The sequence below is a fragment of the Lagopus leucura genome, unplaced genomic scaffold (genome assembly GCF_019238085.1).
Source record: "Lagopus leucura isolate 7727_CA_CO unplaced genomic scaffold, USGS_WTPT01 Super-Scaffold_100015, whole genome shotgun sequence".
Classification (NCBI taxonomy): Eukaryota; Metazoa; Chordata; class Aves; order Galliformes; family Phasianidae; genus Lagopus; species Lagopus leucura.
In genome coordinates this window covers 1,803,968-1,828,461 of record NW_024962269.1, presented here as the reverse complement: position 1 = coordinate 1,828,461, position 24,494 = coordinate 1,803,968, and the positions used below count along the sequence as shown (strand labels likewise).

At 35.6% G+C, this 24,494-nt stretch overlaps 1 protein-coding gene across 1 annotated transcript in view; it reads right to left on the bottom strand.

The window, feature by feature from the left end:
• VPS13C (vacuolar protein sorting 13 homolog C) overlaps positions 1-24,494 on the bottom strand; it is a 79,542-nt gene that overhangs the window by 30,584 nt on the left and 24,464 nt on the right. Inside the window, exons 23-52 of the mRNA XM_042876242.1 lie at positions 24,057-24,186; positions 23,614-23,692; positions 22,593-22,732; positions 21,948-22,101; positions 21,439-21,515; positions 21,231-21,290; positions 19,244-19,391; positions 18,742-18,858; positions 18,203-18,306; positions 17,745-17,912; positions 16,660-16,964; positions 15,997-16,144; positions 15,146-15,248; positions 14,603-14,736; positions 13,560-13,716; positions 13,140-13,219; positions 12,478-12,537; positions 11,233-11,398; positions 10,028-10,144; positions 9,452-9,555; positions 8,923-9,090; positions 8,169-8,473; positions 7,657-7,801; positions 6,379-6,535; positions 5,424-5,536; positions 4,285-4,454; positions 3,511-3,749; positions 2,285-2,514; positions 1,662-1,754; positions 437-802 (exon numbers count right to left, since the gene is read on the bottom strand). Of these exons, the coding sequence (XP_042732176.1) occupies positions 437-802; positions 1,662-1,754; positions 2,285-2,514; positions 3,511-3,749; positions 4,285-4,454; positions 5,424-5,536; positions 6,379-6,535; positions 7,657-7,801; positions 8,169-8,473; positions 8,923-9,090; positions 9,452-9,555; positions 10,028-10,144; positions 11,233-11,398; positions 12,478-12,537; positions 13,140-13,219; positions 13,560-13,716; positions 14,603-14,736; positions 15,146-15,248; positions 15,997-16,144; positions 16,660-16,964; positions 17,745-17,912; positions 18,203-18,306; positions 18,742-18,858; positions 19,244-19,391; positions 21,231-21,290; positions 21,439-21,515; positions 21,948-22,101; positions 22,593-22,732; positions 23,614-23,692; positions 24,057-24,186 (4,537 nt within the window). The remainder of the gene's footprint in view (positions 1-436; positions 803-1,661; positions 1,755-2,284; positions 2,515-3,510; positions 3,750-4,284; positions 4,455-5,423; positions 5,537-6,378; positions 6,536-7,656; positions 7,802-8,168; positions 8,474-8,922; positions 9,091-9,451; positions 9,556-10,027; positions 10,145-11,232; positions 11,399-12,477; positions 12,538-13,139; positions 13,220-13,559; positions 13,717-14,602; positions 14,737-15,145; positions 15,249-15,996; positions 16,145-16,659; positions 16,965-17,744; positions 17,913-18,202; positions 18,307-18,741; positions 18,859-19,243; positions 19,392-21,230; positions 21,291-21,438; positions 21,516-21,947; positions 22,102-22,592; positions 22,733-23,613; positions 23,693-24,056; positions 24,187-24,494) is intronic.

Genomic DNA, 24,494 nt, shown 5'->3' with positions numbered 1-24,494 from the left:
TATATCATACATTTTTCTTCAGTGACAGCATTTTTAAAAAGCTCGCTTATAGAGAAATGCAGCCAGACAGTCTAGAAATATCATAGCTAACTTTTATTGAAATAATGCATTCTCTATTTTCTCCCCTACAGTGTCTATGAGAGTAGTTTTGGGATGAGAAACTTCAACACTTCAATTATTTCAGTGAGGACTAGATTATTCCACAGACATAATTGCCATTGGAATCTCTTATTGATTCCATGTACAGCAGTGCTTTATTATGTGAAGTCTGTACACACACCAAGCTAACTCATAGCTTGACTACTGAGAATTATCAGAGCATTACAGTGTAAACCAACTGTAAACTCAGCACAAAAAACTACCAAAAATCAAGTTACTTGACAATTAAAACATTTCTGCACCTACCATAAACTGGTAATGATTTGATGGTACCAACCTCCAGTGACATATCAGCAGAGACTTCCATCATTGAGGACCAGTTCTTAAGGACACCAGAAAATACAGATTCTACTAGCAATAAAGGGACAGTACGATGCCCCAGACCACATTCCAAGGTCATCTGAACAGATTTCACTACAATGTCAAATTTCTCTTGTTTCACAGCATGTTCACGGTCCTTAAAAGTTTCTGTTGCTTCTGTGGCTACATCAACACCAAGAAACCAAGCATTGCATTCATCTATAGGCTTCACTTGCCACAAATCTTCAGGAACTTCAGCTGCTCCTTTAGAATCCTCCTCCGTTGTTTTTGGTTTTATGGCAGCCATAATGGTCACCACAGTATTCAGAATTATTGGTGAGATCTTAAACAAACAAACAAACATCACTTGACACATTTTTAAACTGACAAGCATTTAAAACACAAGACAGATGGAAATGGCAAATAACTCCTCAGCTCCTGATACAGGTACGCAGCACAGATGACATTTAAAAGTTATGTAACTTAAGTTTCAAGACAAACAAACTATTCTTGGACCTCCCATTTTTCTACATTTTCTAGTTCCTCCCTCAGAATACCAAAGGCTCAAGAACAATATTCACAAAAAAGCATGTCAGCATGCTTACATATAACATCATTTTATTAACAGTACAGCCATCAAAAGAGCTTAAGCAAATGTACTGTTGTTTCCAATTTCAGATTTCATCTCTAGCCATTCCTTCAGAACACAAATGACTGTGAATTTACAAGAGTCTGCAGATTATATTCAGAAAGACTTTTACTACAGATACACTCAATGATTTACCTAATAAGAAGACAGTATTTCACGTTATATACCATTCTGAAAAATCACATTAAGAGCCTTAAGTTAATATGCACTTCTACGCACACACTTGTTTGTAAGTGCCTCTCTGAAGAGAAAAACAGTAGAGGTGGAAAGAAAACACTTGCTATGTAAAACAGGAAGAAACTAATAGGAGGAATCTTAGTATCAAATATTGAACTTCACTCTGTGTTGTCAAGAAACAGCCAAAACAATAGACAAGTAACAATTTGCCCAACACAGAGCAGCTCTGAAAAATAGGAACACCTATTTCCAGAACTCAACTCTTGTGAGAAACTAATGTTTAGGAGAGGAATATACAGATTAGAATGTCTAATCAATAGCTCACTTGAGAAAATAGAGGTCTTCTTTCAAAGACAGCTTTAATAATCCGACTTACCTTTATAGTAAGCTCTTCTACTGTTACAACCACAGTCTGCAACCCTGAAATATGCATCATATTTTCCATGACCAAAGAACATGGTTGTAACACCTGAGCAAAAAAAATGTAATTTGATCAGTCAAGTAGCTCCTGGATTGTAGCCTTTCAAAACACTTATTTTTTCATCCCATAGGCCAAAGGGCTACTGATGACATAAATAAGTGGTTTTAGAGGAACAGCGTTCTTTCCATGTGACTATGCTCTATACTACTGTGCTTCATTCCAGCTTCCAAATTTGAACTAGGGCTCTTTTGTACTGGTTAAAACTCACTAAATTAAATACAGATTAAAAATACATTACAACAGAAACCTAACATGCAGGTATAGTCATAAACCCCAAAATCCTTAAGAACTATATATGAGATATATATATATATATAAAAATATAAATATATAAACTATATATATATGTGTGTGTGTGTGTGTGTGTGTATATAAAGATTTCATGTGCAAAATTAACTACACAGGCCATCTCTACAGTTCAATATGCCCACTAAGAGTTCTTGCTACTTTTTTTTTTCATATCAGAAGTCAAGTCTTCATACCTTCATTATCTTTCATACATTGGTTACCTTACATACCTTTGTTACACTCCTGTCCTGTTTTTCTCTGAGGAAAGCACAAGCCAATACTTTGAAGTCCTTCACTTGAGCAGTCATCCTTTGTGCAAGCTTTCCCGATGTCAGAGAAAAGTCACATTGGAAGGAAACTTTTAAGGCAGGGGCATCAGCGCTGGTCAAATTAGCAACAAACACAATTTCTGGATCCATGATCACAGCTTTTACCTTCATATTTGGCCGAAAAGGTGTTTCTGTGAAAACAAGTAAAACCATTCTTGAATACGAAATGCTTGAAAGCATTACTATAGATGCAATATCTAATCTTCACACAGAAATTGTTGCGTAGCTTTTATAGGTATAAATTTCACAAACATCTCATTCTTTACAGAAATACTGTAGCATTTCACTGAAAGTCAAAAACCACACAGAACCCAGAATTCAAGAAATTGGTGAGGCATTTTGTCCTTTCAATAAACTGTTCAAAAAACTGTTTCAATATACTAAATTGGTCTAAGCACTGGCTCTATAAAGCCATGCTGAAAATCACTCTTACCTGATACAATATAAAACAGAAGGTTCACTCCTACCACTCTGCCAACATCCCAAAAAGAAAAGGGGGGCTGTTGAACAGGCCAGATCACATAACACAATGACTGGCTCTGGGTCTGACCAAAAGATAAGCAAGACTGGCAGTCACTCAAACAAAACCTAACTAAGAGATGATTTCTTACCTACTTCTCATCACACTATAACTTCAGTGTTTAACATAAAAGGAAAAGTCATCTTGACTTAGTTTTCCACAACTTTGAAATAACATATAGTTATCATGCTTTTAAACAACAAGACATAATTCCAAAATTCTCAGCTTGCAGATGTGTAGGATATTTGCTACCACTCACATTTGAAGAGCAAGTTGTTTCTTTTTCACTTTCTTAACTACTATCCACACAATCCATCTTACTTTATGGATGCTTTCCTTGCAGAAATAGGTAAGAAAAAAGAATAACACTTTAACAGGAGTAAATTTTAATATTTAGTTCAGCTGGAGAGCACTCCATTGCTCCACACAGCACTTATGCATTTACTACTGCTCACAGTAAACTATGGCTTGAGTGGCCAGTTTATACATCGTGAAGAACAAACCAAGTCAGGTAGCAAGACAAGCATCCTCAGCACTTCTGAATGATTTATTTTCAATATGAAATCCGTAAATAAAATGGGGGCGGGAAAAAGTCAGTTTTACAGACCTGTTTCTGGCTTTGATTTACCAGAAGTAACATTCTTCAAATGGAGCTGCGTTGATCTTTCTGTTGAGGATGTTGGCATGGAGTTAATGAAAAAGTCTGCTACTGTCAACAAAAACTCCATACTGGCACACACATATAGCTTGTCAAGGATAGCAACAACTTCAGTTCCACTTTTATCCTGTTTGTAACTGACATCTATCATAGAACTGTCATCCGTGTTATCTTTCTTGTCTATCATTCTGGAAAACAAGTTTAAAGTGAATTATTTCTGCTATCATAACACATTAATAGAGAAAACAAAGATGCACAAATAGTACGTTTTTCCTCCTTTTGTCTTTTAAAATACAGTTATAAAATACACAACCTGTGTTGTCTACAGAAAAATGATACAAACTTTTTTCTAACAAGCAATTTGAATTTAAAATCTGTTGTACAATTTGGGAACTACATAAGCACCATTTAGCCATCAGACTAAAATTCAGGACACAAAACTCTAGCTGAGACAGGGTATACACTACTAAGCAGTTCCACATTGCTTACTGTAAGATTCAAGTTTCATGGTTATTTTTCATTTCGGATGATTTGGATAATCAACATATAACAAGACATAACTGTTTAACATTATTAAAATTACACCACTAACTGCATTAGGGCATAGTAAGACTGACAGTTCTGCTACATATTAATACCATGTGCAGCAAAATATGAAGGCCTAGGAAAGTCTTCTTCATGAACTACACAGTATTATTTCATTTCTGATCCACTCATACTCACCTTGCTGTCACATTCTGAATTCCTTCTCTGAGATCATCCAAGGTGCATGCCTTAAGTTTAACATTCACATCCATTAAGCCATCAGAGAGTATCTTCCCTGACGATGCCATGAGATGTAGTCGGAGTTCACCAAGGCATAATTTCTCATTATGCAGTGAAAGCATGGACTTCTACATAATAAAAGTCAGTAAAACTAGTTACTGCAGAACTAAGTATTAAGCACAGTTCTTGTGATACTACTCACTAGATGCACATTCTGATCTGCAAATGGCAGAAGCCATCTGATGTAATCATTCCTGTAATCATACAAATGAATCTAAGAAACTAACTGAAAAAAAATATAACAAACATGTTGGGTTGCAATACATGCAATTTCCAGTAGTTGTTCAGAATGCACAATGCAATGATACTCCACCTGACTCTGAACCTCAGAGGATCCTTACATTCTCATTACACTAACTACATTTACAAGCAGGACCTAAAGATTAAACTGAAAATATACAAACAAGACATTTAAATGAAATCCCATTACAGCTTCCTTTCACATTTCCTGAAACAAAAAGTTACTGTGTTTAACGCAACTGTCATACAAGCTACCATCTGTTCGCTATAACCAAAGCTTAAAAAGCATGCAGTTTCTTAGGTGGATAAAGGCTATAAAGTCATGATGACAGAGCCACATTACATGTTTCTTCTCTTCTGTTTTCAGCACAGAAAGGTTGTTAGGACTGTGTAAGACACAAGTATGGGTGGTGTACAACATACTGGGCCTGCTTACTAACTACATAAGTCATGAACTGAACTGGTATCATGGAGGGTGGCAACTCCTACAACTGAAAATCTCATTTCGTAGGTTGGACAACTGGAATCAAGCTTTGAATGACCAAAAGAGACACTGGGTCATTTTGGTTGGTTGATTCATTTTTTTTAAGTGTGAATTTTACACTGACATTCTTCAAATTCAGGTCATTTTCTGCTCAAAGTCACCAGCTTGCAGGACAAATTTATAGGATCCTTAAGACAAGGATTACAAAGCATTGCAACAGATGAAATTCTCTGTTTTACTATCTTGGGTTCTGCCCATGTAAGAAGCAAAAGTTCCCCACCCCACCAGTGTAATAAAAGCTTTTGTCACAGACCTGATTCATGTCACTATTGTAGAGTGTTACTGAAAGTGACTCAAAATTGAAGTCAAACGTAAGCATTGTATAACATTCTGCAGAAGACTGAGCTGCAGGAATGTTTTCTTGTCCTAGAGAAAGAAGAGAGCAGGTTAGTGAAAAGCAAATATTTGCATATTCCTTTAGAATACTGAGACTGGGGACAGCTTTACAGGTTTGGATTTTTTTTTATTATTTTTATATTATTTATTATTATTTATATTATTTATAATATTATTATTATTTAAGCTCAGAAAGTGACAAAAGGAAGAAAAGATCTAATTCAAAAAGACTACTCATGACAATTTGCAATTTTACATATTCAGTAGGATTTTGCTCTCTTGAATGGTTGCTACCTATAACTCAGTAGTTTAAGAACTTCTAGCAAGTTGTCATTAGTTTACTGTGGCAGTTCTTCACTTGTTTTAATGAATAACTACAGAAAATATCAATACTGTTAAAAGAGCATTCATTGCTCTCTTCCTTTTAGATTCTTTCCATATTGTAGCATTTCAACTACTAGCCTAGAAAAGAATGACTTAATATTGAAAGTTGGCAAAATGCTAAGATTAAGGACACGTTTATATTAATGCACACCTAAGATATTAAAAGGCACAATTATAAAAGCCCAGGACCTAACATGTACATTCTAGGCAGCTTGTTGCTTCTGTTTTATCTTTTTTTAATCTGAAACTTCAGCCTCTGATATAAGCCAAATAGTTCCACCCTATAAAAGAAAAATGGCAAAATAAAAAGCTACAATATTTATTTTGCATTCCAATATGTTCACACACACCCTGTAACTTTTCATGTAAAAATTGATGACAATTAATAAAAAGTTTATTTATATACATTGAAGCTCTTCAGATCAATGATGCTTTAATTTGTCAGCAGTCCTCTCCTTCAATCTATTCAGTTAGAGAATTTAACATACCCTCAGTGTTATCAGATTCATTTGGAACCTTCTCCTTCCTAACCACCTGGTTATCTTCAACGCTCTGTTGCAAGGTATCTGGCCGGGAAGAAGCCCCTCCAAGGTTCTCAAGTAAAATTTTCATGACAACAGCTAGATCACCTTGACTGAGAGCTATCTGAAAAGCAACAAACCCACAATCTCAATTTTAGTGATGCTGTTTCCTTTCAGTACAGAACCCTGTCTTGGTCAACAGCATATAACAGACAATAAGTCAATTCCACCATAAATGTGTCAGCGAGTCAAAAAGATCCTAGATAAAACATCCTAAATTCTAACAAAAATGATTTAATAAATGATATCTTAGGAAGAGATCATTTGTTACAAACAGGAGTTACAACAACAATACTACGCGTTAAATACTTATTGGTCTTGTGAAGGTTCCTTGGTTGCAGAAAGGTACGAACAGCTGCTGAGCACCAATGCTTCTTAACAATTCAGTAATGAAGACACATAGCCAGATATCATTAAATCCACGATTTACAGTGTATACATTAAAGAACTGTCATTCAAAAAGGAACTAAAAACTTAATAAATCTGAATCCAATTATAACTTAGCAAGATCATTTAAAAAAAAGTAGTAAAAAGTGGAAAAATACAGTCATTTAGAAAGTAAAAATATTGCGTTAGAATATTTTCTCTCTCTATATATATATTTTTAACAGTACTCAACCAGTACTGCATCCCTCTGTGCTTCACCAGTGCTGCATCTGGCATCAGAACAGAGGAGCAAAGTAGGTCTAATTTACTATTAGGAGTCCTCCCAGTGCTTTCCTACCTACTTTAATTCCTATGGTTAACACAGTAAACGAGAAAGTAATCCGCTCTAGCCGCAAAGACATAACTGTAATTTTAAACTGTTATGACTCAGTGACACACTTCTACTGTTGTTTCTAAGTCTACTGAATGTTCAAGTAAGCTGATTATTACAGCTAAGCAAGTGGAAGTATTATATCTAGATTTCAGATGTTAACTAAACAGATAAATCCTTTTTGATCCCACTGTTAATCCCAAGGATATCTCTACAGACACCCCACCCAGAAAAAAAAAAAGTTTCCCATTTGTATGCCATTACCAAAACTACTCATTATACAGTATCACAACTAACAGATCTACAAACAGGACAGCCAACAAGTCTTAACATTACAAATTCCAACAAGATTACAAGCTCTGTAACAAGAATAAATACCACTCCAGAAGTATAACTTTCGGCACAGCTCTGACACGCCATGATGTTACCTGCATTGGCTTCAGATCTCCTTTGATTCCAATTGCTGGGGTTTTATGATACCAAGTTGCTGCTAAATTTCTCTGGACCAGTAAAGTCAAACTCACGGGACAGAGAACTTCAGAATCTGGTTGAGAATCTGCAGATAAAATGCATCTACAAAAAATGGCATAAGCAGAAAACATATTAAATATCTGCAAAATCCCAAACAATAGCATTCTCAAAATTATTATTTTTAAACTGATAATCGTGTGTATGCATACATGCACTTACACCCAGGTATGCAGTTAGGAGAGTAACTGAAACATTCTGACCATTTCTTTTTCTCCATGTAGTTTTAAAGAATATGGACATATGTTCATATATAAATGCACTCAAGCATAGGTTGGGCTGTATTGTTTGGTTGGTTTTGGTATGTTTCCATTATCTACAATCTTTCAGTAATAGAATAATGCCATATATGGAAGATGGACCTGATTTCTTAGCAAGCACTTCCCAGGACAGAAGACAACTCTATGTATACCTTGATAGTTTCAAATGAGTTAGCTGCACGCCCATGTTGTCAATGACTGGAGGAAGAGAAGATTCATCTGAAGTCACTAATTTAAATTCATTCTGAACTCTGATTAAGCCCAGATCAGCTACCAAAGCATTACAGGAAGTTGAAGATTCAGGCACAACTATAACTGGAGCTTTCAAGTTGATATCCATTAAGAGACGGAAACTCTTCTTAGCAAAGTCCTTCATGCTGGAAGCAGCCATTTCCGCTGCCTGGACAGTGACTGCATTCAGGGCTTCTCGGGCAGTTTGGAAGTTGTTTAAAAAGTTCTGTTGGAAAGTAGTCAAGAGGGTAAGAGTTCTAGGAGAGCGAAATAAACTCAAAAAAAAAATATGTTTGAGACAAAATTTAGATTTCAGTTAAAGAAAACCAGTTCAGCTGTGTCAGAAATACTGATCTTCCAATTCCAAGAAAGGTTCAAAGAAAATGGAAAAAAAAAAAAAACCACACCCACACGTGTACAAAGACACTGTTTACTTGATTTTTAAGATGTTTTTAAAGCTATCAACTTCATTCATTACTTGCTTATGGACATCTATAGGAAAAAAAATAAGGGCAGAGAACAGTGCAACTTTTAAACTGACAGTTCATCAACAAAATACTTGTACGTGCTTGTACATCAGCTCACCACAGGGTACTGGTGACAGTAAACAGAGCTGATTAAAAGTTACAAAAACAACTGTTACTGTTAAGAAGAGAAACGTAGCTAATGCCTTACCAAGAGAGACATGAAGAATTGATGCAGATAAACTATTTGGATGCAGCCCACTTTCAGAGTCATTTTACCATCCACCTTCGACATATCAGCATAGGCTTCCCCTGCAGTAGCATCTGGATAAAGTGACATTTGAAATCTGAAGACTTCATCTCCCATTATGGAGACAGCCTAGAAGATGAAGACTGCGTAGTCAACACTACCAAGCAGTGAGCTGTGATAGAATTATTGTTTAAGTTATTAAAGGATAAATATTTCCACAAACAAATCAACAGGTAACTACTGTCATCTCACTAGATTGTCATATTATTCTATTCTATTTTTAGCTTATGCTAATCTTCAGAATTAAAAATACGTTTTTACTTCCCTGAGATACAGGAAAGAAACCAATGAAACTTTGCTTATTTGATGCATTAAATCGTATTTGATATGATGCATATGTACCCACACAGCATAATAACTACAATGCTTTCATTAAATAGCTTGAAGAATTAGGTCTTTTTGTTTGCTTAGAATCCGTGCAATACGTCACCTTTGTATGGATTGTTTTTGGATCAACATTTGTAATTATGATGTCCTCAAGTCTGGAAAACACTTCTATCTTTTTAGTCTTCACAGCTACAGATGCATCCATTCCTGATTTGAAACGAAAGGAAGAAGACAGCCATTTATGAAAAGACATTTATGAACTAAAAAAAAAAAAAAAAAAAAGAGCAAAAATTGTTAAGAAAGAAACATTATTACTGAATACAAAGAGAAGACCTTAGAAATCAGAATTCTGCTATGTAACAACCGACATAAAGCTCAGCGTAGAAGTCCTGACCTTACGCACGAAAAATCTGCCAAAATACATTGGTTTTAGAACAGCAGTTAAAATAAATCGTCATACTATTAAGGATCTAGCAACTTAAAAACAATTTTTGTAAAACAAATTTTACTGCATTACGTAGAACAGCATTATATAATTATTCATATTATTATAACATTCATAACATGCTACACAAAGCACATACACAACACACACATTTGCCTTTCAGAGGTGTGTGCAAAGGGAAATAACACTTCTCACTATGACAAACTCATTTAACACAAAAATAATAAACCTTACCTTGTATTCTAATGTCTGCAATTCTACAAGTCTGATCACAGACTGAAATATTGAAGGCATTTAGATTTGCAGTAAGTTTCAATTCACAGATATTGTCATGGGTTGTGCTACCAGATGCTGGATGAGAAAAACAAGCCACATGTAAGATGAACACTGCAAGTGCTTTAAAACAGATGTTACATTTATAATATTGTATTTCCATGAATGTATGTACATATGATTCAAAAATAATAACCTGCAGTTATTCTCTACAGTTAACGATAAATGATTTGATATGACACGATTATTACTAGTTTTTAACCTTCTGGTACAGGAACAGTCATCACATAACTCAATCCAACAAGACTTACGACAATATCTAGCTTCTAACAAAACGGGATGCTGAATACAGTCAACATTTCTTTACTTGAAGCATTATCTCACAAGCTAAGCTGTCTTTTTTGCATAGAACAGCAAGGTCAGTGTCGTTCTATTTACTGAGGAAAAAAATGTTCCAGAAGCAAAATTAAAGGGGCCTTCAAAATTACAACAACCAACCACCATAAACTCAATACCAACAGATTAGAAAAATCCTGAGTTTCTAGACAATACAAACAGAGAAATGAATTCACAAAACATCCTTAAGAAGCCTACATGTATAAACTATTCTATTTCAAGGTTAGAAATATCAATATTATAAATAAACATAAGACGGAGGAGAAACTCAAGAACATCTCTTTGCTTCGCCATGACTCAAGAGCTCATGTTGCTTTTCTGGGGGGAGGAATGGGGGGATTGGTGTGTGTGTGTGTGTGTGTGTGTGTGTGTGTGTGTGTGTGTGTGTATTTTTGTATCAGTGCAAGCACTCTTACAGCCTATAAACTGGAGAACAACCTAGTTAAAACACATTTTGGAAAGGCTTTGATACTGTTTACTGCAACATCATTTGTTTCACTTTAATAATAGAAGTCTACTACTTAGGAAAAAAAATAAGGCAGAAGTGGATTTAGAGAATTAAGCAACGGCAAAAAGATCTGTCCTCTCCAAAGATGAACATTATACCAGCAATGTTTTTTTGTTTGCTTTAAGGGAGATTATTTTCTCCCCACATACACTTGTGCATAACTTGTTTCTCACTTGCAGTGGTGTCACATGTACTCTCTTATGAAACCAAAGTCTAGATGCTGCTATATAACAAAAGCATGGGCTTTCTTTTATGGCAATACCTGGTCTGAGGACACTTCCTTTTTCTTTTTCCTCTGTTTGAGGCTTGTGGTCTGGTGCTTTATCAGTGCTGGGAGAAGCACCTGATGGAACACTAAAAGTGAGAAAGCTCACAATGGAAATTAAAGCCTCTGTGTGAAGTACTATATCCAAACACGAAAAGACGACCTAAAACAAAGGCAGGAAAACAAAGGAGCTTATATGACGCCAATTTAATAACAAATCAGAATTATTGCCATAATTAAAATTCAAGTCCTGCTTTTCACATGCATACCAGCCTTTCTACCTCTTTCAACTTAACACCATACAGAAACTCTAGAGTAGATGAGGGAGCTATGGAAGAGAAGCTTGAGAGAACTACAGAATCTGCCTCAAAATCACTATTTAATGTAGATAAACTTCTTCAGTAAGCTTTTAGTTCTACTGCATTTCGTTGTACACTACAGAGCACTTTGGATCAGGTCTTTAGAGCCAAGTAGATATATTTCAGTAGAAATTAAAAAAAAAAAGATTCAAAATTTGAAACTAGAGCAAAATATAATGAGGACGTTCACTATTACTTGAAGTACTATCAGTTAACCATTTTTTTCTAATCAAAAGGAACTCTCTGAAAACATTAGTTTTACTGATACGCTAAGGGATATCAGCTTTCTTGACTCTCAGTGAAGTAGATCAACCACTACAAATCCCACATAGGGCTAGCAAGAAGCAAGCTTCACCTAACACGATTACTTCAATGAAAACGTTTTTCAAAGCAACAATTCCCAAAGTCAGCTTACTTTAGCAGTCACTGTAGTGATGGAAAACTACACGTCAGTAACTGCTTTCAAACTCAAAAGCAAGAAGCACTGACTGAACACATCACTTCTGAGAACGCTCTTAAGATCTCCCAGTTAGGAACCTCCAAATTCTGCAATACCTGGCCTCATTTTATATGCTGTCAAGTTTATTGTTCCGTAGGCAGGGTGGGGGAAAGGGGAAGGAAAAACTCATAAATCCTATAGTCAGAAATATGTCTTTAAAAACTTCAACGAGCTAGGAGCCTATAGCTTCTACTGCCGAGCTCATTAATTAATCAGTAATAACTATAAATAATTTCTTTGCCCAGATTTTTCTTTGAAATAACAAAATACAAAGTACTAAGTTTTAATGATTAGAAAGACTTCTTTTTTCTCTTCAGTAACTAACAAGCTCACACATATTACTATTAGAGCAACTTAACGTTATGAAATACATCCTGTGCTTACATCAATGCTTTGCTTGGTGCTATTGTAAGTAGTAACAAAATCAGGTCCATCTGCATCTGCCTGAAAGAGGAGAAAAAAAAAGCCAAGCACACAGTCAGTTTGTATTCCATCTACCAGCTAACTCCTTCTCAAAAGTTTTTAATCCCCTGTAAAGACTGCCTATCACTTAAACAGGCAAAGACAATCTCACCTATTCATTCTGCAAAGGTACTACTCTGTATTTTTTACAAAGAATGCCTACAAACATTTGGGTTACACCGTGTGTCCAACTCGTTAGTTTGGTGTTCTCACTGCTTTCCTCTTTATGTTTTAACAAAAAAAACTTCAGAATTTTGTGACTCATATACATTAACCATATCATCTACTTTATACGCAGCCAAAGACAATTTCTTTTCATTTAGTGTGGCCCAGGCAAACCAAAAGATCAAACATCCATGGTGCGCAGGGGTTCCAGTAAGTGTGTGTTAACTTGCAAAGCCAGCACTATATGGATGCCATGCAGAGCAGAAAGGTGATGCTAAGAGGAAAAATAGGTATCTAGAACTCTTAAGCAAAATATAAATCTTACAGGTTCTAAAACAAGCAAGAAAAAAGATCCCACGTAGGCTAAGTATGGAAGCCTTATTTTACTCCCCAAATAATCTCAGTTAAAAAGGTGAGACCTTAGTGTATTCCATTTTCAGAAGAAGCTCGTCTGTCTTACTTGAAGAGTTAATAATACAGAGAGGATCTCCATTTGAGTCTGCAGATAAAGAAATAAAATACTAATTAATGGAAATGCTTTCCATTCACAAGTTTTCTTCCACCCATGGAATGCCTCCATTATAAACTACATTTACTGAAACAGAGGCAGTAAACATCTTTTCACTGAGAAGCTGCAGATGAAGCACTACCTTTTGAAACGCTATAGTCACTACTACTATTCTACTACTAGGCTCATTAATTTAACTTGCCATTTAGCCTCTTATTTGTTTGGTTTGTTTACGCAATCTTTGAGCACCCTCCTGACAAAAGAGGACTGTATGCATTGTTCTGACTGCATGCACTGTAGTGACTAGACACCAGCTATCTAGAACACCTACCAGTTATTTCAGTGCACCTCATAGTGATTTTTTTCAGATATGCTGCTGCAGTCAATTCATGATTTCTGATTTTGGTTTTGGTTCCAAGCTGTAATACATTCAGAATGTGTAATGGATACCTCTCCTTCTGAACTTGCTTCATCAGGGTTATTACAACCTTGAATACAGAAAAAGAATTAAGTTTACTATTTCAGTAAAACTGCTCAGAAACAGTATTAATTAATTAAACAAACAGTATTTAATTTATTAAATTTAGTATTAATTTGGCTAGAATATGACCACACTTCAGTTTTGAACAGGATGCTATGGTCTGAATACATTCAAAAAAACAAAACACAGTTAATAGAGATTATACTGATCTGGAAGGAAGGAAGTAGAGAATGGGTGTCAACGTAAATTCAGCTTTTGATAATAGGTTCAAAAAAGAAAAAGCTGTGAAAAGTTTTCTAAACTCATCTGAAAATTAAAGATAACTAGATATAACTACTAACATTAAAAATTAAAAGGCCATACTGAGTTCCTCATGTGTAAGTATTACAGATATCTTCAGGAAAAAAAAAAGTACTTGGATGATATCTTATCCACAAACATCTCTGTTGCTAGACTGCTTATGCACTTTTCCTGTACTTCATCTACAAACACCCTCAGTCCTGTGGTTTTTTTGTTTGGGTTTTTTTTTTTTTTTCAGCAAAAATATTAGTTCTAGCTTACTTACTTTAGGCGTTTTGTTATGAAAAACTGAGTATCATGTTACAAAGGATGAAGACTGGGTGAATGCAGAGAATATGAGGAAAAAAAACCAACTGTTTTTCCCTGTTAGGTATATTGTGTATGTTAAGTATTCTATTAATACCATTTCATATCATGCAGACCAAGGAAGAAATAAAATAAAGTTACTACTCAAAAAATCCTTGTAAACTAAAGCATCTGGGCTCCAGATTTTATTATTTTGTCAGTTATTACCTCCTTCTTTAAGTAATTATCAATTACAGCCTATTACTGATAAACAGAAGAAACAGAAAGTTTTATAAATGGACATATACCTCCTTGATTTCAAAATTAAGCAGCACATTGATAACATCTTCGCTTAATGTTCCTTTTCTCTTTTCGGACAGTATTCCTTCTGAAACACCCTTACTCTGCATCAAGGTCGATTTCTCCATTCCTTTGATTTTACCTGCAGCATTAGATACATTAGTTTACTTACCAAATTGCTAGCATTCATTTAGCTCAAGAAACAAATTCAATTCCATTTTTCCATTCATATGGCTTAAATTCATTTGAGATACGTTAGCAACACTTCCACAAAGCTTTAAACTTTGGAGCAAGAGAAGAATGTAGAAACTCTCTGGCAACAAGTTCACTGAATCTCAATACCTTACCAGTTCCATGACTCATTGGTTAATCAAATCACCATATCATCTTCCTCAATATTGTTTTAAGTATGACCATTGTCTTTGCAAAACTAAAGAGAGTTTATATTTTGCACATCATACTCAGATCTAAGCTTGCTTTCCAGATAATGCATGATTTTCATTATTTCTGAAAGCTAACATGCTTCATATTTAAGGCAAGTTATCTCTCACCTTCCTCTTGCAGTATTTGTTTTGCACTAGTTTGTTCTGCTTCACCAAGGTTTTCTGTCAACACTTTGAGGAAGACATTCAAATCCTCTTGACTTACTACAACCTACAATATCAAAGATCACAGTTCTCAGCAGAAAACAACAACAACAGTTCTTTAAAGTTGTAACAAGCTACCAAAGCGTACCAAACTTTTCTAGCAAGACAGTTATTTTGTCAGCACTCTCATCTCTTCGGGAAAATAACAAACAATAATAATTTTATAGGAACTGAAAGAATTAGGAAGGTTATGTCTTCTTAAAGCTTTACTTACAGTATCAACCCCTTTCATAACATACCAGGAATTACATGCTACCTCATGACATTTTACCTCCTCTTTTATCTAAACATACAGTATACAGATTGCTAAAATACAGAACTTTCTTGAGATCGCTGGAGGGTGGCAGGAAACAAAACTGGAGTTACTAAAGCAATTATTTGCACATTTAAATTCCTCTCAAAAAGACACCAACTTTCAAAAGGCAATGAAAAAGACTCACTCAGAGAACTGGGCACAACAACACACAGTGTAAGTTGATCTTGTCTTATAACAGGGAATAACCAAGACTGCTTGACATCCCTTTCAGTTCTCCCTATCTTTTCAGCTTAAGAAATGCACGCAGGGAGTTAAGCATTTAACAGCACTTTCAAGCTTCAATATTTACACACATAAGTTAAATGCTATCGACATTCCTGAAACATTCCTCAGCTAACAGCATGTAGTTTGTTCCACTTTTGTGACCAGAAACATACATGCTAGCCTTACATCAAGTAGTATTATGAGCTTCTCACTGTCTTAATTTCATTAAACTTACATTCATTGTATCCAGATACCCTGTGATTTCCAATATTGGCAATTTGTGAAACCAAGTTGCAGCTAGATTTCGATGCACAGAAAGGCTCAAATTAATGGGGTGAAGGATCTGAATGTCCTGATGTGATAAACCTGTCTCCACAGTGGTTCTTAAAAGAAAAAAAAAAAAAAAAAAAAAAAAAAGAACATTAAAGAAAACAGTTAAATCATGCTATATATATATTTTTTTTTAACTCAAAACATACTAAAATATCAAGTGTAATCTCCTTAGGCATATATGGCTTCCTGAGCAGGGCAATCTTATTTCACTTCTCATCTATTTGTTCCTATGTTAACATGTTAGTATGAGAGCTAGTATGAGAGCCCCAAAATTAATGCCTCCAATTTTATTATGTGGGCTTATGATGTCAGAGGCAGATGGTGGTGGTACGACAGTATAGGCTGAACCTTCCCACCAATATTGTTACATTTTCCTGGATGGTGGCAAAGGGGCAGTCTGACACAGGCCGTCGAAATAAATGGGAGACATTAATTTCAACTGATGTATTTTAACACCAAATATGTGACTGCCACTAACTACAATTTATAAACAAGTAGATTAGTGCCTTACAAAGCATTAATATTACCAACTAGCTAAGGCATTACTTGATGAAATGCACTTTACCTAGACAGTTTCAGCTTAGTCAGCTGCACATCCATTTTGTCAACGACTGGAGGAAGCAAATTGCCTTCTGGAGACACCAAGCTAAACTGGTTCTGAACCTTAATCAAGCCAAGATCTACTACTATAGCATTGTAGGAAACTGAGGACTGAGGAATGACTATAACTGGTGCTTTTAAGTGAATGTCCATAGCGAGTCGAAAGCTCCTTTGAGCCAGATCTTTCACGCTGGTAGCAGCCTTTTCTGCAGCTTGGACTGTAGCAGCACTCAGAGCCTCCTTAGCTGTCTGAAAGTTGTTCAAGAAGGTCTAGAATAAAGAGTTGAAGAGAAAGGAGAAATACAGCTATAAATAGGGCTTTTTCTTTTTTAATCTCAACTAATCTCTCATTTTACAACATCAATAATAACCAACATCAACTAAAAGTTCTGCTGCTTACTGTGTTAAGTTTTCCTTGAATACCTTTTCCCATTATATCTGTTACAGGGCCAGAAATGTACTAACCACTACAACCCAATGATCTTTAAACTCATCACTTTGCTTCCATTTCCCACCCACATTAGTGGTAAGGTTCTTTTATCTCATTACCTTCCAAGGGATACGTTGTTTTAAAGCCCCTCTATTTTACCAGTGAATGCTAATACTTACTAAAGTCAGTAGTTAGTGGCAGAGAACCCACTAATGCTTTACAAAAGTCAAGATTTAGAATATCTGACAAAAGGACAAGTGATTTACAGTGATTAATTTGTAGTCCTTAGAGGATCTTAATTTGCAGAAATTTTTTTGTCTCCAGTGTTAACTCAGTTACATTTGCAATGACCTCAGTCTTTCCCTGGGGCCTGGTGTGAGAACTGAAATGCCTTAAGAGCATAGGTGAGTAGAAAGGGCACAGAGCAGCCTCTGGCATTTCTAGAGCTTGGTAGTTTTTGACTTCCAAATCAGTTACAGTTGGCTTATCCAAGTTTATAAGTAGTACATAAGGAAATTTAAGCACACTCTTACAGAAACTCAAGTTATAAGTCTCTCTGAGGTTGCAAATAGGGAAAGCTAATGAATGCATCCCAAGTCACATAAAGAAAAAAGACTTACCAGCAAAGATACAAGAAATTTGTGAAGGTATACTACTTGAATACAGCCTACTTTCAAAGATACAGTACCATCCACTTTTGACATATCAGTATAGGCTTCTCCCTCAGTAGCATATGGATATAGTATCAGACTGAAACTGAAAACTTCATCTCCTACTATAGATACAGCCTAGAAAGAAAGAAAAAATATACAGCAGCCATCAGTAGCTTTTAAGAAAGTACAAAGAAGAAACAAATATATTGTCAGTCTATCAGATAAGCTAGTAACAGAAGTCTTCTTAAGGAAAGTCTGTTTGGACAATTCCTCCAGTACAAAAGCCTCATACTCCACTTCGAGCGGGAAAGAGGTACTCATGTGAAATCAAGTATTTTGAAGAATGGAATAAGAATACGCATTGCACTTCACTTGCACACACAAAATTAATGAAGAAACAATTAAGATTTAAAAACTTGCTGTACTTTTTTATGAAGGGTCCTCGTATCAACATCTGTGACAACTATGTCTTTAAGTCGGGCAAAGAAATCTGTTTGATTTGACTGAAGAAGAAGAGATGAATCAAGACCTGTCAAATGAAAGAACAAACAGTAGTAGCAAAATAACACCTAATTTTGGGGCAAGGGGGACAACACAAAAAAAATTGATAAGACATTCCCCTCACCATTCCTAATTAAGTAATATTGCTACAAAAATTTCTGTTCTTCATCCCAAATCAAATTAAACAAATACCTCAAAAAACATAGGCACACCTATATTAAGGTAAACCTACAAACACTTGATTTCTTCCTTTGTTTTCAAATTAGGACCCAGGTAATTTACCATTTCTACAACAAGGGACACAGTAACTAAGAGCTCTATTATATCCAAGGCATTTGAGACTTATAGAAACAGAAGGAAACAACAGAAACAACCGAAAGAGGAAAACAAGGAAAAAAACTACAAAAAACACAGTTGCTTTGAAATTAAACCACAAGGTCAGTCCTAACAGAAAACGTAGTACCTTGAATCTTGATTTCTGCAATGTTCTTTATATCATCACATAGATTTAAACAAACAGCATCCAGTTTGGCAAAGACCTTGAAGGCAAAGACATCCTTATCCTTCGAAGGTCTCGTCACTAGAAAAGACAGGAGGTGTTTTTCCAAGGCACAGCACACGTTTTCAGTTAAACTCCCAAAAGCACAGGAGGCCTGTTTTAGTTTAGTGACTGGCATTCCGATGATTCAATATGACTTCCTACAGGTTCTTTCATCTCTTACCATGTTAGAATCTGCTCCTCTCTGGAGCTATTGTCTTAACATATTTTTTAGTTCTCTAGGAACAGTAAGATTGTCATTAGGCTTTTCTCTACAACAGTCCATCAACGCATTGACGCACTGTGACATAAGCCATGATCCCCACCCAGCTAGGCTAAACTCATCAGAGTCTCTAGCATTTCATCTTTTTGCCAACACACAACATATCCACCCAGACCCATCATTCTGACAAATGCATAAGCATACCTTTCTTTAATGAAAGGTCATCTTGTTGCTTTTCTTCTTTAGTTGGTGTCACTTTGCTACTTCCTGATGGACTAACAGTTGCTAGAAAACTGACAGCAGACATAAGGGCCTCTGTATGCAGCAGAATGTTAAGTGATGAAAAAGCTACCTGTTGAAAACATGAGATTCCACATCACAAAGTATTGGTAACAAGTAAAAAAGCACCCAATGGAACTGTAATGCTATGGGAAGTGCAGCAATGACAACATAGCAGGGAAGTTCTAGGCTGCAGCAAACAAGGGTATGCACAAATGCAGCAGCAATGGACACAGAAACAAAAGGAAGAATCTGCTTACCCTTGGAAGCCCTCAGGTACAAGGGATCTCTAATAAGTTACTCTTACCTCCACTGCCAACCCTTAAATGAGGCCTGGGAAGGGATGGATCCTGGCTCCACCCCTTCTATCACTCAGGTATATTACATTGCATGCACATGAGCTGCCCTGGGTTGGCCCTCCCTTCCCACCAGGTGATCAATCACTTTTTCAAACCATAACTTAGCATTTCTACTACAGGAGCACAACAATTTCTTAGAAATAGAGAAGTTAAACATATCACCAGCAACAGATAATAAAGGGAAGAAAAGTTTTTTGTAAAGCAGAAAAATGGTAGGCTTAAAAAATAAGTCAATCTGACAACAACAGCCATAACCACTAAGTTATTGCTTCCTCAAATGACACAAAATGAATTTAGAAGCGTTAAAAGAGAGGCAATTCCTTCTCAGATGACTAATTTAAGAAGACACATCGGGATTAAGGTAGTCTAACTTAAATCAGGATTCAGTTCACTCAAATACTGTGCTCTGTCAGACTCAGACTCCTTGCATGCATAACCCAGTACAAGACGAAAGGATAAGAGGCAGCTGACTGCCATACAGATACTCGGGATAGAGAAATTTGTAAGCAAATAGATTAAGGGAATCCAAAACTACGGATAAACCACCGCCTTGTAGTTTAGCAAACCAGATGATCCACTTGAATCAGCTTGGAATAGAAAAGACCTCAAATCCAGTTCTTACAGACGCATAAACCTTACTGAGGAGCCAGAATATAACACTTAACCACATAGAGTAAGTGGAGTTTCTAAATATCAGCACTCTCCCATAGAGTAAAATCAATCAGTTCCATCCACTAACATTGAAATAAACACGTCATCTCCTGCTGGAGCTTCAGGAGCCAATTCTTAATAAATAAATAAATAAATCCAGTATTATCTGGACTTCCCTGATAAAATCTGCAGATACTCTAAAACTATGTGGCTAGCAGTGCACACTGCAGGGGAGATGGGTCAGATGGCCTTCAAATGATTTCAAGGCAGGAAAATATTGGTCAAGATGTTCAAAAGGGAGGGAAATACCTTTCAGAGAAGTTATTTCTCACCAATATACTGTTTTTACTTAGAACGAACACTCAAAAATATGCCATTAGCACAACAACCAGAAGTTAAGAAAGTACATATTCATTGTCATTAATTACTGCAATACAGGATGTTTTGAGAGGTTAAGTTATCATTCTAGAGAATGAAAGAAGTGGAAAATAGCATCACAACAAGCTCCTATTTCACAGCAAGAACTAGAACAAGTTCCCCTTTCTAACAAAAAACACTCTTAAATGTACATAGACTTCATGGCAAATTTAACCAGAGTGCTGATTACACAGATCACAATATTCAAATATTCAAACATACAAATATTCAATTTGACAAGAAGCAGAAAAACCTCTCCATCTGCTACATTTTTCCAATATTAACATTTTACATGCTTGAGAAGATGACACACACACTATTTTAATTTTATCCACATTAGCTTGTAACTACATAGATGTTCTCCACAGTTATGAAATAGACCAACATATAGCTCTTACATTAAGGGTATAAAAACTGACACATGCTTATGAACTTTCAGGCTCCATGGTACAAAAGGAAGGAAAAAGAAAAAAATCCCTACTCACTTGAATTTTCTGTTCAGTGTTGTCAAATACAGTGTGGAAGTGTGGACCATTTTTGTCAGCCTGAAATGAATGATTAGCATAGAGGTTGTTAACTCAGACCACCCTCCGGGCTCTTAAAATATAAAATATCTTCTGTAAATAGAAGGTCAAAGACTTTGTTATGTTTAAACAAACAAAAAAATCATCCTTTAGAAAGATTAAACTTTACCTTGATATATTCCACCTTCAGAAGGTCTAAGCCAGGCTTATCTGATGAACTAATTAAATGAAGGGGTGCTTTTTTACCTGTAACGTACAAGAAAACAGACCCAAAATACACAAGTTAGTTAGATTTCTCCTTTCAGTGAGCCAGCGGCATTTGTGCCTTGAACACAGGGGTTAGCTTTCAATGTAGTCTGTTAAAATCTACTGCCCCATGACACATGAATCAGTGGTTTGTCTTCAAGTCTAAACCAGCAAGTCTGTATTCTCTATCTCAAACTATTTATTTATCTGCTAAGCAGTAAGGTGGCAGTCCACAACTGACAGCTGTACAACTGAGACAAGCACTGCCAGTGGAAAGTTGCGTAATACTGAAATAGGGTGCACATGGTGAAATATGTTTATGGTAAAACTAGAGCAATGTCTGAATTTTAAGGAGCACAGAAAAAAAGGCTACTATATATATATACAATATAGGCTACTATAAATACATACAATATATTACTCCTACATTACCTCCAATTTCATAGTAATCCAGGCTTATTGTCTTCAAATATGATACAGCTGCTAAATTAAACGTTCTGACAGTTGCTTCTGTCCCAAGATGCATTACATCAAACACAAGTACTGTTTCCTCAGTTTTTTCTTGCTTGGTGAGTTCTAGCAAAACCTGGATGAGTAAGAAATAAAGTTCTGCCATCTTTTCACATAGAGTGTTTTCTTTGCTCAAATCAACAATGAAGGAATGCTATTTGTATTAATGCCTTGTTTACACCTGACTGTCACAGACACTTTATGGATTTTGCTCTTTGTGTGTGACCTGCCAAGTTACTTGCTTTGCTCTTCCATTCCATTTCTTTTCTGGGGAAGGGATGAAGTGGGTGCTGGTGTTAATATAAAATAATAGTTCCAGGAATGGGCTCTTTAGATTTTTTTGTTGCTGTTTGTGTTGTATTACACAACTTATACACACACTCGAAGAATATACATTATCTGTGTTTTATAAATAAAACTAATATATACACACACACTTACATTTTTACTTTGGTAAACATGTGTCATGTGTCCATAAACTTGGACAACACTGGTAATAGAATAATGGGTTTTCTTATAGTAAGTAGTCTTTATATAGGAGATTCAGATAGAATTAAAGAGACATACCTCTTTAATTTCAAACTTCAGTTGAAGATCTGTCAGTTCCTCTTTAGCAGATTCCTTGCTTCCTATTTCTTCTCCTTTTCTTAGTGTCCTATCGCTTTGTTCACAACTTTCTTCAAAATCAAAATATTCTTCTTCAGAGTCTGCAGAACAGAGGTGACCTCCTCCTCAGTAAGCTTTTACCAGAACAAGGATGGATCGATCTCTCCCTGTTTCTTTCCCATTCTAGTACCACTTAAATCTAATCTGACAAAGCACACTTTTTACATCTATATTGCCTTCTTCCCACTGGATGAAAATGGCAAAGCAACAAAAATTGAAGCTCTATTGAAGAAAGCACTAGAGTTTAGTTGTATAATTAGATGCCACTGTGCAAAATTTTTCTGGAACAACTAGGAAAATAAACATTCAAATCCAAAGCATCAATCTAATTTGCCATTTGCTAGTCTTGCTCTGTATTTGCAGAGACAGAAGAACTTGACTAATGCAAAACATTTCAGACAGCACTCCTGTAACGTTTGCAGCAGTATTTCTGCCATACACTGGCTACTTATAAAAGAATATGTGCTTTGAATATGTTACTTAGCCTTTGCCATGTGCTTACTTCGAAGTAGATGTCTTTAACATCAAACTCTTCAAATGACAGCAGCAGATTTGGTATTTACTAAAACAGTGTAATTCACTCTTGAAAAAGTTTTCTCAATTCTCTAAAAGACGTGGCATGACATCTGGATAATTGCTGGATTGCTAATCACATCCTAATGCAATTGCTATTAACAGTTCACTCTACTTATTTAAGAAGTTGCTTATGCAGAATATGAATTTATTTCAATAAAGAAGGTTATTTTTTAAAAAAAAAGCATATGTAGTATTCCGAGGTAACAACAGCATTTTAATAATCTTATTATCCAAGTTAGAGACAACGGTACTCATCCCTAGTGTCCTAATAGCATGCTTTAAGACCAATACTTGCCTGAAAATACTGAGTTATTCCATAAATTTTGCTATGTTCTTTCTTTCTTACCTGACACCATTTCTGCTAAGAAGTGGTGTGTAGGAAGCAACCCTTTGGCATCAACAGGAATTGTGGGAATAGTTGCTGCCTAGAGTGAGAAGAAAAGTCAGTTTTTAAGTTTTCATAACTTGGTATGTTGAGTTGCACTTTCCAATGATGATAAATCTTTAAGCTGGTCTTTCATTTATTAGACATTTGAGTTTGGGCAATATTTATACTGAAGCCAACATGACAGTGACAAAGCTAGCTCTGTTGGAATTAGCTAACATGTTCTGATATGAAGTTGCAATGAAGACACTTTGCACAGCTCAGATAAGCAACAGATCTTGTATTTCAGATAAAAAAAGTGAGCAGACATTAGGAGGAATTCATATAACAATCACTTTGATTCTGTTGTCAGAGTTTTAGTAGTAGTAGTATTGTTTAACTTTTATTATTTATATTCAGCTTACCTTTGTGCTTGGAATTGAAACAGATGACATCTGAGGCAATGGAATGCTATCAATCAGATCAAAAATTGCCTTGATTTTCTGGTCAGAAACCCTGATATGCATCAAAGGAAGCCCTCCTGACACTTTAAACCTTAAGAAAAAAGAAATCTGGTTCTAAGACAAAAGAAACAGTACACACCAATTCTTGATTTAAAACATTACTGATACTGAAGTCAGATCACAGCAAAGCTAGTGAATCTGCATTAAAAGCAAATGTTGCACCCATCAAAATCAGGTTTTCAGTCATTCATTTAGTTACTTCATTAAGGTGATCAGGAAGCAAACAGTGAAAAAAGGCTTTGTTAAAAGTAGTAAGTAACTAAGACATTATACTTCAGAATTTGAAGACATCAATATTTTGTTCTTTTCTGTATGTACACAGTAATTAAAAAATAAACC